The sequence below is a fragment of the Stegodyphus dumicola genome, chromosome 11, assembly GCF_044657685.1.
Source record: "Stegodyphus dumicola isolate Sdum_Otavi_A_Nest chromosome 11, ASM4465768v1".
Lineage (NCBI taxonomy): Eukaryota > Metazoa > Arthropoda > Arachnida > Araneae > Eresidae > Stegodyphus > Stegodyphus dumicola.
In genome coordinates, this window is record NC_140778.1 from 79,071,598 (window position 1) to 79,090,129 (window position 18,532).

Genomic DNA, 18,532 nt, shown 5'->3' on the forward strand with positions numbered 1-18,532 from the left:
AATCCACTGTCCTTGCTTTTATTTGCTAACCTGTATATCTGTATACACATGTCTGTGTACGCTGTTTAATTTACTCCAAAGTTATTTAGTTATATGCAATCATATTTTGAATAATGGCTGAGAAATGAAATTACTTAAAAGTCTCTCCCCTATCAATATTTATCACTGAACAAATACTTGGGTGTTTTACATTACAGAACAACAGATTTTCTCGAAAAAGATACATGTGGCTGTTTGATACTTCAAGTGAGAAAAAATACTTTCATCATTAGCTAATTTTCACCATGGATAAATTTTTTTAAGCTACTTTAAAAACTTTTTATTACTAATACTTACTTCAAAACGAACACTGCTATAAAAGATAAGAAAAAACATTTAACTGTGCTCAGCGAGTAACAATGGTATGTATATCATTTTATAAGAAATTGTTTGGTGCATGCTATTCTATAGTGGAAAAGATTTGATATCTGTAATACTTTTTATACTATTACTCATACTAGATCATCATACCTATTTTCTGAACTGGAAATTTTTTATGCTAACTATCCTGAACCACTGTAAACAGTTCTAAATAGTTTAACGGGAAATGATTCACACACAGAAATTTCAACATTACTAGAATATGAAATTCAAAGTTCATCATTAACGTTAAAATAATTAACTTTTACTTTTATATGTGTCATTCTATAAATTTTCATTTAAATCATTGCTAACGTAAACTGAAACACAATTTAAATTTCTGCAGGTAAAATATGCATGAAAGCATAATTGTATATGTATATGTATATTAATAATATTTAAGAGATTAATGAGCTATAATGATTTATACTTCAATACACTAATATGCATGTTTACTTTCGAAGAATACACATACACGTGTATATGTATGATACACGAGAAAGAAATTTTGCATATATAAAGAAAACTTTTCTTACGAGAAAAAATGTAATCAGTTTTTTTTTAAATGCTTAGAACGCACGTTCATATAATGTCCCACTTTCTTTCCAATTCGAAATACGCGAATCCACCCTCTTCGTTTTGCTGTCTCGTTCGATATTTTTCGAACCAAGAATGCGATTGAAGCATAACTCAGGTTCCTTGCAAGCTCGTGATTTACACTGATGTACACAACAAAACATGCGGTCTGTACTTCTTTTTAAGTTATACATATGCCCACAACAATAAAAAATAAAACGTTTAATTACTGTTCGATCACAACACGCTTCACAAACTAGGTAGCATTGTCAAACGTAAATACCGAGCTTTAATGTTTCCACCTTTTAGCCACTAGATGGCGTATCAGAGCGCTGGAATCGCGGATCGTTAACACATATAAATCATGGAGCACACAACAGCTTTTTTTTGTAGCTAATTTTGTCGTTTACTCTGAGTTTTTTTTTTTTTTTTCTACAGACAAATTAATACAAGTAGCCACAAATATTTCCATAAGATTTTAATCTTTATATATATATATATGTTATAAGTAAGGTTGTAAGAATGAACGAAAAAAGACCAATTTAGGTCAAAATTTTGCGCATTGTGCTGCAAAATTGAGGAAATTAGAAGATAAATTTTAGTAAGCAAGCCAAAAAATTACCAAAAAACTGTGGCTCCGAGAAAATTCCAGCATAAGCATATTTACACTCATGTCCATTAATTTAGGATAATTCGGAGTCACACGGAATTCGAACTCTAAAATAAATATATCACCTGTAAAATCACTACACACGTCTTCAAGAATCATATGCAAATTTCAGGAAGTAACCAGATGACACCAATTATACGTCACAATGACGAGAGTGTAAGTGAGTGATATATAAGGAATACAGGCAAAGAAGTAAAATTGTTCGCAGGCGCTTTATAAGCATTTCAGTGCAATAACCGAATAGATATGACACAAAGGACGCATTTGGATGATTTTTTACGTGGTAGAATTATCGGCCGTCTGGAATGTGGGCGTACCCAACTGGAAGTATTAGATGAACTTAGAATTGCCCAGAGTGTCATCTTCAGGCTTTGGCAACGATTCCAAGATGATGGTAATGTAAGTAGACGTTACAGCACAGGTCGTCCCAGAGTTACAACGCCGAATGAGGACCGGTATTTGGCAGGTATTTTGGCCAAAAGAAACAGGCGGAGCACAGCCTCAGACCTGTCTCGTCAGCTCTCTTCAGCCACTGGTACGACAATTTCAAGGCAGACCGTGTACAGACGCTTAGGGCAGATTGGTCTATATGCTCGTAGACCTGTCAGATGCGTTCCACTTACTGCAACTCACTGTCGTCTGCGGTTAGCCTGGAGTAGAGAGCATGTATTGTGGACACCGCAACAGTGGGCTTGTGTGATGTTTTCCGACGAGTCCAGGTTTAGCTTGCAGTCTGATTCTCGCCGGACTTTCATATGGAGAGCTCCAGGTACCCGTTACCACCAAGAAAACATCACTGAACGACACCGTTAAGGTGGTGCAGGAGTGCTTGTTTGGGGTGGAATTATTCTGGGTTCTAGAAGTGACCTGCATGTTCAAATTGGAACCATGACAAGCCAAATTTATCGGGATGTCATTCTGTCTTTAACAACACGTACGTTTGTTTCGGGGCGCCATGGGCGCATAATTTGTGTTAATGGATGACAATCCCGTCCTCACCGTGCAAACATCGTAAGCGAATGCCTTCAATCAGAGGATATCACCCGTATGGACTGGCCGGCATTCTCACCGGACTTGAATCCAGTAGAGCACGTGTGGGATATGCTTGGCCGACGAGTTGCAGCCCGTCAACCTCCTCCAACATGTCTACCGGAACTTCGGAGAGCATTGCTTTTTGAGTGGTGTAATATCCCCCAAGATCAGATCGATAATTTGATACTCAGCATACCTAGGCGTTGTACGGACTGTATCACATCGTCTGGGAGACATACAATGTATTAACAATCATGCCAACCATGTAATATTGTTTTTTTTTTAAAATAGGTTTTTTTTTGTAATTTGCTTCAGGGAGAAAAAATCGCTACTTTTTTAATAATATCAAACATATAGCATCTTTTTTTGCGCTTTACCTTTTGTTTAATAAAAAAGCTTTACAAATAAGTCAAATTTGTTTTGCTTCTAACTCTTCCTTTGCCTAATTTTGCATTATCCTTAATTTATGGACATGAGTGTAGTTGCTTTGAAAAGTGTGAAAGAGGAGAAAAAATATTTCAATATTTACAAGTTAAATTAATAAAAAGCTTTATGCTAAACAAATTAGGAAATTTTAATACAATAAAAAAACAAATCAATTGAATGAGGTAAAATAAAGATAGTAGGCTATATGCTAAACAAAAAGGTAGATTATAAAACACAGTAAAATACTAATCAATTGATTAAGGTAAAATATAAAAAATATATAAAAATTAAGAAGCGGAAAATAGTTAATTAGCCCAATTCGAAGTTCATTTTGGCTTTTCAAGGGAAATTTTTTAAAATGAATTTCGAACCAAGCTAACTCCATTACGCGTTTCGCCGATACAGACAATTGAAACTTTACGAGACAAATTTTTAATGAATTAAATAAACTATGTCTAAAAAACTTTAGTCTTTATTCTCTGTACCAATTTCCCGACGCGTCCTCATATATTGACACATTAAGGTGTAAAAAATGGAAAGCAATTCCGATGTACAGAAAAAACAAATAAATAGCGATATGCTATCAGTCAAAATATACAAGAACTTTTGGGTTGGACCTGCGAGCTTAATGAATTAAAACTTTGCAAAGGAACCGTAAATTATATTTAAATCAAAAAGGAAAAAATAATAAACAAGACGACAAGCAGTATGGGTCTTGCCAAGACCTAGAAAAACTTTTAAAGAAAAAATTATAAAAATCATACCTGGAACAATGCTGTCTTCTTTGGTGACGAAGAAACTCGAAAAGTGCTTGCAAACCCCCTAACGCTTCCATTGCCCTCGACCTTGTTGGATGACGTAGAAAGAGGGAAAAACAATGTCACTGGGCAATAGCCAATGTCAAGTGACTGTCCGTTGGCGGCAACCTGAATAATAGCAAAAGGGGGTGAAAGATGTGGAAAAAGTTTAAAATGGCGTCTTGTCATAGTAGTTTGAGGAAAAAGGGCTGGGTAAAAGTGAAAATGGCTAATTCAGAAAAAAAAAAAAAAAAAAAAAAAACTAAAATGGCCTCTAAAGTGAGAGAATTAATGAAAAAATAGTAATTTGTTAATTAAAGTCGTAATTCTTCAAGCTAGAGGGCTTTCAAGCTGCCAGAAACGAAAATCGCCCGTTTGTTAATAACAGAATAGAACTGGCCATCAAAGAAATTTTAAAACTATTTAAAAATAATATTAAAAGTACTGTGACAAATTTTAAGAGGAAAAAAGACATACTGATAAGAATTATCTGTACACTTATACATTAGATCTTAGAATCAGCCATCCACTTTATACCGTCCCATTGGGCTTTAAGTATAAAATTTCATTATCTTATTCAAAAAATCTAAAAATTGGTAAGGCTAATGCCAGCTTTTTTTAAAGTATTTTTAATTACTTTTTGAGGAATGAGGTTATTTTTCAAAATTGTCACGAAGTATAGTACTTCTTGAAGGAGTTTTGCTGTATTGCAGATTCTTTTAATTCTAAGAAGCTGTGAGTAAATTGTGTTGAGGATGACTCTTTTAGAAATACTGGAATTCCAGTTGGTTAATTTAAATGCTGAAAAGTTTAATTCTCTTCTTTTGTCATAGACTTTTAAAAATTTGTAATCTATAATATGCAAATCAAGGTAGACTATATTATGTTGCACGGTATTTGTAGTATTAAGGTTTAGGCATGAAGGGTAGATATTAGCATTTTCTATCTGGTTGAAGTTGTTGAAGGCTATTACATCATCAATATATCGAAAGATGTGTTGGTAAAATTTATGATCTTCCTTACTGAGTGAACGTATAAAAGTTAATTTTGTAAAAAAGGAATAATTCACAGAGAGAACTTGAAAAATTACCTCCCATTGGAATTCCCTGTATTTGTTTAAAGACGTTGTTGTCAAATTGAATAAAATTATTGAAAAGTACGCATGAAAGAAAAAGTTGCCATTTTTCAGTATTTATTATTGTAGAAATTTGTGGAAATAATTCAGGAAGATCAGATTTGTATTCTTATTATTTTGTTATTACTAAAACATAGCCTCATCATTAAAATAAAAATATTTCTTTCACTCATCCAAGATACAGAGCAATCCAGAAAACAAAAGACAAAACTTATTTACCTGGGTAGTGTGATGATAAATCGAAACCAATGCTGATGCGTGGGAAATAAAAACTCGAAGAAGTTCATTCATCTTATTATATTAATCTACACTACAACATAATACAATTGTACTAAAATATATACATTCTAACAATTTCCGGGATAATTTACTGTACCCTAAAGTTTTAAAACATCTCAATCGGTTCACGTCACGAGGTCGAAAGAGAAAAACCCTTTTTTCTGTTCCTACTTCGATCACAGCCAACGCCATCTGTACCTCGTACATCAAATGAAGAGGAGATTTATTTTTAATGTTTGTAAAATACTAATCAGTTTCACAACAATTTTGAATTTTAGAGTTGTAAACAAGATGCAAAATAAACTTGTAAAAAATGCAAAATCACAGATTTTAATTGTCCCAGAGTTTGATTTTAACTAACGTAATGTCTGCACTTGATTGCAATAATTTTTTAAATATTTGGTATACAATTGCTTAATTTTCAAATCAGCTCGTTTAGAAACAATAAGCTTGTGTCTTGTTTTCCGTAGTAAGTTATTGACTTGACTAAAGCTTCTTTCCAGTGGGTAAGAGGAAGAAAAATTCTATAATATTGGTTTGGTAACATCTTTAATTTTGGGATATTTCTCTCGGGTGATTTTTAAATTACCAAACTTAGTGCACACATATGTTTCGAATATGACTTGATTTATTTTTATAATAAGGTTTCATATCATTATACAACTACTTATCTTTTTTTACAGTTAGTGGGATTTTGACTGTGCTGATCAATTGTCATTGCATATTTGGATATGGAATCTTTGACTATCATAGAGACCGTTTAAAAATTCATCAAGATGTAGATTGAGGGAATGTATGTTGCATCAATTTTCTTATATATTAATTTTACTTCTTTGTATGAAGTAAAGAAAGTATCGTAATCACAAAAATCATTATCACAAAAAATGTAAGGTATCGTATTTCCACAGAAATACGCATGTCGACCAATCCAATAATAAAATAATCCATCTTTTAGGTAGCAAGCTATCTCACTGTGTCAATAAAATGCCACCCGGCTAGGAAAATGGTTAGTGATGCTGATTGCTGTAACAAAGGATGCAGTTTCAAATCCTAGGAAAGGCGCGAATCTTTGTAATCATTTTGAGTGTACCTGCACAGCAAAGGCACACGGACCGAAACCTAGAATGCTATCCCTCTGAACTCCATCCGGGACAAAAACGTAGCAGTTAACAACTGCCTAACTGTATGCACAGATGCCAGCTTTGCTTCATCCTGTACCTGTGTCAATAAGATGCTGCAATACGTAACTCTGAAAGAAGACAACTTTTAAAGAAGACATATAGTGCATATAGTACATAAGGCATATAGTGCTTGTGTGGTAAGGGGACATTCAAAACACACAGAAAGGAAAAATCCTCTCAAGAAGTTGGTGATAGAGGATGAGGAACGGAAGACCCTCAGAATTCCATTCATGGTGGAGCTCAGCGGGGTCTTCCCCGCAGTACCTAATATGCCTACTTGGATGTGCCGGTCTTTCTTCAACCTATGTTAATAAGGTACTGCATTATCTTACTTGAATATGAATTTTCAATTATCTGTTATTTGAGGAAACAGCCAGTTATCATAAATAGTAAAATAAACTTTTTCAACTGAAATTGCTGTGAGAAGCCATCAAAATAAATTATTAGTCTGGACAGTTGATTTAATAAGATTAAGCGTTATAGTCTTATGTGATAAAAATACTGTATATATATTTTTGGTATGATAAGAGTTAATCATTTTGTGTATGTATTTATTTATGATACAAATTATGTATGTTGTGTATATATTTAGTTACGTATGTATTTATATAAGAGATATGTATTTTGTGAATATATTTAGTTATGTATGTATTTCTATGATAAAAGTTATGTATTTGTGTATAAAATAAAATTTTTAACCTCAAGTTGCTGTGAGAAGCAATCAAAACACATTATTAGTCCCGGGAGTTGATTTAGTAAGATTAAGAACTATAGTTTATGTGATTAAAAAAGTACTGTATATGTTTTTTATGAATACTACACGTTAAGCTTTTGTGATAAGTTATGTATACATTATCGTAGTAAATAAAGAAATCAAGACAAGTATCTCATGTCCATTTCATACATTGTTTTTTTTTCATTTAATTAATTTTATATTATTAAAATCAGATATATATTATTTGTCTAAGTTTCTGAAAGTACTGCAAACCCAGAGAAAATTTTACAGTATATTTATTGATGTGCATATATGAAACTAAGCAGTTCAAAGGTTCACTTTTAGAATAATTTATTAATAATTCTTAAATTATCAGTGTCTTACAGACGATAATATATACAATAATATAAGTATTTTAAATTTAAACAAATTTAAATTTAAATTTGAACAAACACGTATAAAAGTAAAAAAGCAAATTTAAAGCCTAAAAAAAGAAAAAAAGCCAAAAAAAATTTTTTTAATTAAAAAAAATGTGCAAACATATAAAAGATTTAATTCTCAAACTAATCTACAATATCATTTAAATTCAGAAGCATACGCAAATCAAGTGCAAAAACAATCGATGAAAATAAATTCACTAATTTATAATTTAGCAAATTAAAATTAAACTAAACAATTTTTTTAAAAATGCATATGTGAATGAATGACTGTTGAGTAGGCAGTAGACAGACTAATCAAGGGGAAGGTGCCTCCAAACCTAACTCTCCAATCATTCAATTCGTGTTTCGTCATTCATGCAAGCAAGGGTAAAAGTCAAAACCAAAAGTAAAAAGAAATACCAATAAAGTGGTACCCTTAGAAATTAACATTTAAGAATTAAATTTAAGAATAAAGTTCTAAAAGGAAAATACTAATGAAGTCTTTTGAGAAACAAGCAAGTAAAGTCAAGTATAAAATTAAACTTTTTTTAAAAAAATTAAATTTTTTTTAAAAAACTAATTTTTTATAAAAAATGAAAAATAATCTAGAAACCAATGCATTTTAGAAACCATTGTCTACAGACACCTCCCCGACACGAATATGCATATCAATAAAAAGAAACTAAAGAAGAACTAGACATATAATTTTAATTTGCTAAATTAGTGAATTTATTTTCATGGATTGGTTTTGCACTTGATTTGCTTATGCTTCTGAATTTAAATGATATTGTAGATTAGTTCGAGAATTAAATCTTTTATATGTTTGCACATTTTTAAAAAATTTTTTTGGCTTTTTTCTTTTTTTAGGCTTTAAATTTGCTTTTTTACTTTTATACGTGTTTGTTCAAATTTAAATTTAAATTTCATTCCTTGCAGCAATGGCGCAAAGAATATTTAATTTAATTTATATTTAAATTTAATTTTTTAAATTAAATTCAATTTATTCTTATTAAACAATAATATAAGTAGATACTAATTATCATCATGAATGAAACCTGGCAAAGCGTTCTGAAGAAAAACGGTGGACAGACTTATTCTTTATCAACCAAAGGTCGAATCCGCATAAATAAAAAGAAATTGGAAGGAAATATATAAATTTATCATAAAAAAGTAGTAAACAATTTTAAAATTTTGAATACATTGAGGAAGTTTATTTATCAAGAATTTATTTATGATTAAATAAGAAGTTTATTTATGGCTCACACATAAACGCACTGCCATTTTGAATATGTTTCAGATAATCTTGAAATACCACTAAAAGTTTTCCCACATACTCTATTTTCAAATTCCATAATAATTTCATTTCGATAAGGAATAGCCGATTTATTACAATTTCTAGCTTTGCAAATGCAAAAATACGGTTTACTTGCACGTAATTTCTCATATCAATCACCCTTCACATCACAGATTTTTTTTTTTTTTTTTTTTTGATAACGTAATACGAAACTGGCGGGAAAATGAGACTTTTTTGGCGCAATCTATTGCGAAATTTCGTACAGGTGGAAAGCAAGGATCAAGTCTGTAATTTATGTGACCACAAAGACGCACAGGGTGTCGTGAACGGCGGCTAAAACCGTCACTACCGGTATAACATTTCTCCCTTCTGCTGGTCACTAGAACGGGGACTAGTAGGCATAACAAACCGTCACGGCTTTTTCGGTAGTAACTTTTGTTGACGCGTTAAATCTCTTATTTTAAAGTTCGGTTTCGTTTTGGGTAGAGCTTGCATATATATATATATGTTACGGTGAAACACCGAAATCTGGAGAATGTCGACTTTCACCGGTGAATGTCAACATTCACATAGTCTCTTGGTGTATGTCCGAAATATTTTCCAAATACTCTTATTTCTGACTTAGACCGGTCAATGTCGACATTCACCGTGTACTAATGGTGAATGTTGAACATATAACAATATTATATTTTCTTCTCCGTAATTCAGTCGCGAATAAACGCACTTGAGACTTGAAATAAGAACATGAGAACCTAAAACACACAATACATTCAAAATGAGAAAGGAAAATAATAGAAGTTAAAAACTTACTTAATTATACAGTACGTTCTAAATGAGAAAATGAAATAACATTAATAAAAACCTTACTAAATTACGTGATTCAAATCTTATTTATTGCAACAACTTAACTTATTATGGCACTTTATAACCTCTCTTTTCGACTTTCACCAGAGCATATCTGTGATTGTCGACATACACCGGTGAGGGTCCGATTATACAAGAATGTAGTGCAATATTCGATTTTCACCGACGTATTTGGTGAATGTTGACATTCTCCGGTGAAAGTCGACATATTTCAATTTCGGTCTTTCACAGTACCATATATACACTATGTAAACCAGTGGCGATGCGATTGCACCAGAGGCGGCAAAATTTTTAGAATTTCAGCAAGCACCGGCAGGCAGAATTTAATAGAAGCAGAGATTATTGCCCCTGTACGGCAAAAAGCTTAGCGTCTACCATGATGACGACATAGTACCTTATATCCATATTAAAGTACTGATTTTGATATGCTTAATAATTTAAAGCTCGTTATTGGGAAATAAAATTCTGAGATTGTCTTCGAACATCTGGTTTACCTTAAAATTGTAGTATTTTTATATCATATGTAAACCATGCTTATGATATAACCATCTTCGAATATGATATAACGTCTGTATCATCATATATGTGTTAAAATACAACAATAAATTCTGGATTAAAAAATTGCTTTGTATTCTGTTCTTAAGATGAAATACTTTTACAGGAAAGAACTATACATATCAAATTGAGGGAGCTAAAGTGTAAGCTTATGAAGTTGCACTTTAATTACGCTAAATCCACACGAGTAACCTCAGTAAACTGCTGGACCATTTTCCCTCCCGTCTTGGCTTTCAATAGCCACTAAATTATTTACTGGCTTGGAGTTTACAACTAATGAGAACTTGAAACTTACAACTACTCTTTTCTATCTTGTTATTTAAGCCGACTTAACTTCTGTCTTGTTATGTAAACTGACTAAATCTTAATTTGCATTTTATGGTAGATTAGACGAAACAATAGAAGCGCAAGAAAGATTATTCAACGTAAGGAATAGCATATATGGCGAAGGTCATGTAGGATGGGTTCATAAATCAAGCTAATAATGATAATAATGATTCATTTTGAACTAGAATGAAATCATCAGTTTGAACAAACTACATTTTTGTACTCCGAGGAACTGGTTCATATTCACTTCAAGCATGCATCAGTCACGACATTCTGGAATTATCACACGAAATTGAATTGAGAAAGAATTGCTTATAAACTCAAGAGAGTATTCAAAGAAATCACAACAAGGTTTTAACAGTTTCATGTTTTTGCTATATCTTCCTTACTGCATCGAAATTTTTGAATGAAAAATACGAATGTAGATTAAATTATGATCATAATAAAGAAGAATTTCTCATTGAATGAGAAATAATGCAGATTTTTATTTCTATTATTGCTTGGAAAGACGAAATAAAGAGATGGAAGGACGATTGCATTTAACTTTTGCAATTTATTCTAAAATATTATGTTCAGAAAGCATTTACGCTGAAAAAAATATTAAAGATATTAATTAGCATTGAAAATGAGAGCAACATGCAGAAATTTGCATTACTATACTAGTTTCGAAGATTAAGCAAATGCCAGTGCAGCTGCAGGAGTCAAAATTTCAGTGCTATTATCGAAATAGCATACATTTCTCTCATCATTTTGACTCCTATTGCCAAAGAAGTTTTTATAAATCTTATTGCAAATTTCTGTACATAGCAGTGATTTTTGTTGAAAATTAGTGTCTTCAACATAATAATACTATTACTAAATTTTCTGACAATTGCTGTAAATATTAATTGTTGTGAAAGGAATTTTTCTAAATGCAGATCGATTAAGGAGGGTCTAAAATTTAAAAATGTTTATAACGCGTTTAAGAAATTGTACAGTATTGTTTACAACAGCCACAGGAGTAATGAAACAAACTTGTAGAATTTTATTGGCACTTATGTTAATAGAGAAACAAGCAAATTAGCATTTCAGAATGTTGAAAGTGAAGTGTTATTTCAAAACTAAATACACACCTTTAATTTATTACCCTATATGTTATCAGGATTGCTATATCTCTTTTGGAAACATGTAAGTGTCCTGAGTAGAACAGTGAGTTTACTGGAAACTTATGTTCTGTTAAACTGTAGAAGAGATGACAGGAAAAGGGAAGCTTTAATTACCCTTTATGCTCCACAATACACAGGCGCTCCCGCACCTCGGGATACAAAACCACCAGTTGGGTCTGAACATAAGAAAATAGGAACTACAACAAACTAAATTTAAGTAAGAGCTAAACTCGAATATTTTATACAGACTAGCAACACTAAAATTGGCTTTAGAATTTTTTACGTATGTAGTGCGCAAACTGCGGGAAAACTATGATACGTCTTCAATATCAAGAGGACTAAACCTCTGGCCTTACACTCTTTGAAAGTACGCGTGAAATAAAGTGGCGAGAAAGCTCACTCTCTGTCTCTACTTGGCGAAAAGGCACAACTTAAATACTTAAGACTTTGCAAGCCAAATTTGCATAACGAAACTAACGCGTTTTTTCTGGCGGGAAGTGCAAAAGAAGAGAGGACAGTAAAGTTTTAAAATAAAATAAACGTTAGTAAAACTTAAGATCCTTATAAAGTCTTTTTCGTATAGCAAAAATATTTTCGTGTGTACTAAGAGGGGTAAGGGCTATCGCCAGAGCTGGTTTGATCTTTGCCACAGCATCGCTGGGAGTCAAAATCATTTGAATTTAGAGAAATACTGAGCAACAAAATTTTTATAATTTAGGAAGGCACCGGACAGCTTTTCATTTGTATGCAGAGTAAATTTTGTCGACTACAGAATTTCGCGTGGAAAAAATTACGATTTAACAATAGCCGATGTGCTTTAAACTGAAGTTCGGAACGAAAATTCTTATTTCCTTTTCTGAAACCCTTAAATCAAAGTTAACATTTTGGCATTCTGCACATTTTGTACTTTAGCTTTATTTCTTTTTCAGACTGCATTTTTTTTTTTAAATTTTTGATACATGTCTATTTTACGTATTTTTGTGACTTATCTCAATATTGATATAGATAATATGGAAAACACTAGGTAGGTATTTAAATTTGTCCTCTGTGTTTTAACCCATATAGTATTAACATGTTTTTACTCGTTTCAAATGTTTCACCATGGCAAGCCTATTCCTTTTTTCCGCATTTTTTTTTTTTTTTTTTTTTAATTTCCGTATCTTGAATTTTACTGAAGTTATTAAGTCTCGCAGCATACATCATATTAAAAAAAAAAATGTAGGTTTTCAATATCAGGAAATTTTATTTTCAATAAAATTTCCTAATTCGATTGTTGCCAAAAAATTACAGTTTATTGTTTTCGGCAATTATTGTGAAAATGGTCATTTACATTCGATTTTAGGCAACACACGCATTCTATCAGAAAATGCGATATATTGAGCATTATCGTGACAGGAAAGTACTGTATATTCAACCATTTCAAAATGTGTAAATATAGAGTAACTTAAATTTGAGTGTTTGCGCTGAGAGTTTCCTTCAAGGAAACCTCAATCACGAAAATTTTAAAGTATTAAAATAGCCTCACCGGCGATAAAGACCCTGGTAGTTTGGTCTGAGGTTCAAATCCCGCGAACTTGGGTTTCTTGGGCGTTTTCGTGGTTTTTCAAGTGAGTAACGTGTTAATATGAGCGAGTTTCCCTTAGAAAGTCCTCCACAAAGTTCCACGTAGAGCCTTAGGGCGGAACAATAGTGAATAGTGAATAATTGTGAAAAATAACAATAAAAAATTCTGAAAGTTTTCAGGTTTTAAATTACGTCCAAATGGGTGTTAATATTTTGTTTGTTGGTAAGTTCAATAATTAATAATTATTAAATAGCTTACCTTGAATTTTCATCGACCTGGAAATACTTGAATTTGACACAGTAAAAAAAGACTCAAAGAATTGAATAACATTTTGACTTTATCAGCTGTTAAAATTGTTTATATGACTTTCTTAACATCGAATACTAGTCGTTTGGTTTTATTTAAGCTGTTGCCACAAACACACGGCAAAATTAAAAAATACATTATGAATTTAACATCTGGCGCGAGGGTGGCGCCACCTATAGAAAAAGATAAAATAAAGCATAAACATTTTTAAAAGTGAACATTTCTCCCCCCCCCGAACTGAACACTCAAGTTCAAGAATGACTATTTAGGAAGAGGACAGCATTTGGAAATTGGACGTCGATAAAGTCCAGTTGACGTTTTTACTTCAACAACTCGAACGACTCCGTCTTTTCCAGGGAAAACTTCTGTGATTCTTCCAAGATTCCACTTCAGGAAGAAAATCCTCTTTGAGATAAACCAAATCATTCACTTGAATACTGTTTGCAGCAAAGTCCATTTTTCTCGTAGTTGTAGTTGATTCAGATATTCCTTCTGCCATTTTGACCAAAACTGATTACAAAGCTGTTGAATCAGATGCCATCTTGACTTTAAGCAAAGAGACTTTGTTGGAGCTTTCTCAGGAAGGGAAGTTACAGGAGCATCTATTAAAAAGTGTCCTGGAGTAAGCGGTTCTAAATCCTGAGGATCTGAAGAAAGAGGAGTCAGTGGCCTAGAATTTAGACATGCTTCAATCTCTATTACTAGAGTGGTAAGTTCCTAAAAAATTAAGATAGCTGACTTGCAAACTTTCAATAAATGTTGCTTTGCAGATTTGATTCCAACTTCCCACAGTCCTCCAAAATGTGGAGCTGAAGGTGTGATAAAATGCGATACAATAGATTCTTGAGCTGCAGTTTTGAATTTTAGCAAAATAAAGAAGCACTGATTGGTCTTTTATGTAGGTTGCTGCTCCTTGAAAATTCATTGCGTTATCAGAATAGATTTACCGCCTTTGCACGTCTAGAGATAAACCGTCTTAAAGACGCTAGAAAGGCATCTGTTGATAAGTCTGAAATAAACTCGAGATGAATTGCTTTAGTGTCAAAGCTAATAAAAAGAGCAATGTAGGATTTAATTCTTACTCTGCTGCGTGTCAGATTAGGTTTTGTAAAGAATGGTCCATTAAAATTAAGTCCAATGTTAAGAAATGCTCTTCCAACACCAAATTTACTAGAAAGGAAGTCTCCCATGATGGTGTAGGGTTTATATTTATTTTAACTAACATTTATTTTAAGTTTAAACTACCTTTCCTGTCAAGCCTTACTTTTCCCCTGGAACTGCCAATGCCGGAGTATGTAAATTTTAGTAGAACGCGCAAGGATTCAAATTATCAGCGGAAGTATTCTGAGTTAAATAGAAAGGAAACGAGTTCAAGGTGTGCTGTTCTTACTTCACGAGCGCGAGAGTTAGCCAGAAAATGAAGAACCCCGCGTTTCGGCCTGTGTGCCTGCCTGGAAGTATTGTTAATCGTTCAACGTGATCTTCAAGTTTGCTGATTTAACAGCGGTATTGTAAAACGCGGTGAGATTAGTTACTTTTAGAGAGCCTCGTAGTTAGAGTCTTGTCTTTAATTTCTTTTCAGGTTATTATTTTTATTTGACCGCCGAGTTGGCGCAGTTTGTGAGCGTCAAGAGCACGCACTTGTAATTTATTACGTTGAATAAAAAGGGACTTAAACCCTTAACAAGACTCTGTCTTTTATCCAGTTTTCACAGTCACCTCTTGGTTGCGTGCAAGTTGGAGGCGCGCAACGCTACATTGGCGCCCGAACACTTATCGAACTGAAATGGCCGAAAATTGGATGGAAGCCGCTGGACAACACCAAGAAATGACAAGCCAATTGGAAGGATTTGGATACCTGGTCCAGACTTTGAGAGCGTCAATCAAGCCAAACGTCCATTCCGACGGAAAAAATTCGGTGGCGGTATTTCTAGAAGGTCTAGAAAACCACTTTCAGCTCTACCCTGTTCCTGAAAGACAAAAAGTTGCCATCGCCACATCCGCACTAAGAGGACAGGCCGCGCTATGGTGGAAAATATAGGCAAATTTTTATTAGGGGAATTTGGAAGCCAGACATATACATTTAAAAATTTCAAAAAATCGTTAGTAAAGGCCTTCCCCATAGTGAAAGATCGAGCAAGGCTGGAAGCCGAACTATATAGTTTCTATCAACGGGATATAGAAGAATTGACGGACTTTATTCTACGAAAAATTAAGCTGACGGATATGCTGTATGGAAAGAAACCCGATGCGGAGATTATTGAAATAATCTTACCAAGATTGTTACCCGCTGTTCAAGACTACTTCGAAATTAGAAACCCAAGCACATTGCAGGAGCACTTCGAATTGGCGGTGAAGTTTCAAAATCGCAGAATAGCGGAAAAAGCTAGAGGGGCCACGTATTCTCAAAGTACCCGAAGGAAATCTTCAAATGAGGAAACCAGAAATGGAAATCGCTCTTATGGGGGAAAGAGTTATCAAGCTAGCTCATCGAAACTCGAAGGTCAAGACCCAAAAAGAAAATTCGAAGATAAACATCCGCGTAACCAGAAGGCACAACTTGAAAGGAAAGCTTTAAACGAGTAGAGGGGCCTGTGAAAGGGAGGGTCCAGACCCCGGAAGTTTTAAAAAAACCCTCAAAAAGACATTTAAATACGGTCATCGTAAAAAACTCACATCTACCAATTATACAAGTCCTGGTTGGCGATGTACCAGTAGAAGCCCTCATCGATACAGGAGCAGAAGGGAATTTTATGAGCGAAAATTTCTTCAAAAAGAATTTTTATAGGGTACGATTATTTAAAACCAAAAATACGGAAATTATAGCGGCGCAAGGAAAAACATGTCACTGCATCGGGAAATTATCATTAAACATACAGGTAAAAGAGGAAAGCCTCAAAGTATTAATTTTTGTAGTGAAAAATCTGCAAAACCCTCTTATTTTAGGTATGGAGTTTTTAAGGGCCGCGAGGGCCAAATTGAATTTTCAAGACAGTTCCGTGGTACTGGAGATGGACCAGAGGGTGGTGGAACCTGTGGAGACACCGCAAGTGGACCTTAGCCATCTGAATGACTATGAAAGGCAAGCCATCCAGCAAGTGGTGAGTAATTTTGATAACTTGTTTTCAGAAAAACCGGGAAATTGTCAGATAGTTACGCATAAGATACAAGTAACTGCCGAAAAACCTTGTAGGACTAAACCTTATCGGTACGACAAACAAAAAGACTTAATCATCGAAGAACATATTCAGGAGATGTTAAAGAATAAAATAATAACGCTCATAAATAGTGAGTACGCGAGTCCAGTCGTACTATGTAAGAAAAAGAACGAGTTTCCTCCTTCGGATAAAAGGGCTTGGAGGTTTGCTATCGATTACAGAAAACTAAATAGTATTACTAAATTTCCAGTTTACCCTTTGCCGGTTATAGAGGAAATCATTAGACAGATCCAATCGACAAGATACATGTCTACTTTGGACTTAACGTCTGGCTACTATCAAATAGCTATGAGACCCGAAGACGTACATAAAACCGCGTTTATAACAAAATCGGGCACTTATGCATTTTTACGCATGCCCTTTGGGTTGTGTGGGGCCCCATCAACATTCCAAAGAGCTATGGACATTGTTCTAAAGCCTGTCCTAGGAAAATCGACTTTAATTTATCTAGATGATATAATTATAACGAGTAGTACGCTGGAACAACACATTAATGATCTAGAACAAGTTTTTAAATTATTAAAAGAGGCCGGTCTTACAATTAACGCCTCAAAATGCAAGTTCGCAACTAAAGAACTTAAATATCTCGGTTATAAAATTTCGCAAAAGGGTATAGAAACGCAAGATTCAAAAATAAAAGCTATCAAGAATTTCCCATCGCCCAACACCGCCAAGAAACTTCCTTCTTTCCTTGGGTTATGTTCTTACTATCGGTCTTTCATAAAAGATTTCGCTAATATTGTTGAACCACTCTTAGTAATCATAAGAAAGAAAGGTAAATTTACGTGGACAGCGGAAGCAAACACAGCTTTTGAAAGATTAAAAGAAGCGCTTATCAATGCCCCTGTTTTAAAATTTCCGGAGGGGGACGAAAACCTGGAAATTGCAGCAGATGCGTCAGACTATGCGGTTGGTGCGGTTCATTATGCAAAATAGCCATCCTCTGGCATTTTTTAGTAAAACGTTGAATCAGACACAAAGGAATTATACAGCTACAGAAAGAGAAACATTAGCCGTATTAATGGATGTACACAAATTTCGAGTTTATTTCGGCAAAGCGCCAGTAACAGTCTTTTCGGATCATGCGGCTGTTGGTAGACTTTACTCGGGGAAAAACCTAACGCCCAGGTTAATAAGATGGGCTTTAAAACTCCAAGAATATAATATCAGAATAAAATATAAACCGGGTAAGGAAAATAATGTAGCTGACGCACTTTCTCGTATAAAACTGGACGATGAAGGAAATGAACTTAAATGCGCTGTGTTGACTTCAAAAATTTTAGATTCTATAGATACGATTATCACTGAACTGAAAGCTGATCCTGAATTTGGAAATATCTATGCATATTTGAAAGACCCCGAAAGCTTTGAGCACACAGATATCGATGCGATAAGAAATAGAGCAGAAAACTATGAAATAAGAGATAATTTATTATTTTATACGAAAACAACAAACGAAAATCTTGAGTATAAACCAGTCATCCCAGCCTCGCTTCGATTAAGCATTTTGAAAGAATTACACGACGCGAAAACAGCGGGTCATTTAGGGGTCAGAAAGACTTTAAAAAGGGTACGCGAGGCGGTATATTTCCCGCAATTATACAAAATAGTAACGGCGTATGTCAGGTCC

General features: G+C 33.7%; 1 protein-coding gene across 1 annotated transcript in view; it reads right to left on the reverse strand.

The window, feature by feature from the left end:
- LOC118205535 (uncharacterized) overlaps positions 1 to 18,532 on the reverse strand; it is an 84,445-nt gene that overhangs the window by 14,071 nt on the left and 51,842 nt on the right. The window contains exons 4-5 of the mRNA XM_085826313.1: positions 14,123 to 14,401; positions 3,868 to 4,029 (exon numbers count right to left, since the gene is read on the reverse strand). Coding sequence (XP_085682439.1) covers positions 3,868 to 4,029; positions 14,123 to 14,401 — 441 coding nt within the window. The remainder of the gene's footprint in view (positions 1 to 3,867; positions 4,030 to 14,122; positions 14,402 to 18,532) is intronic.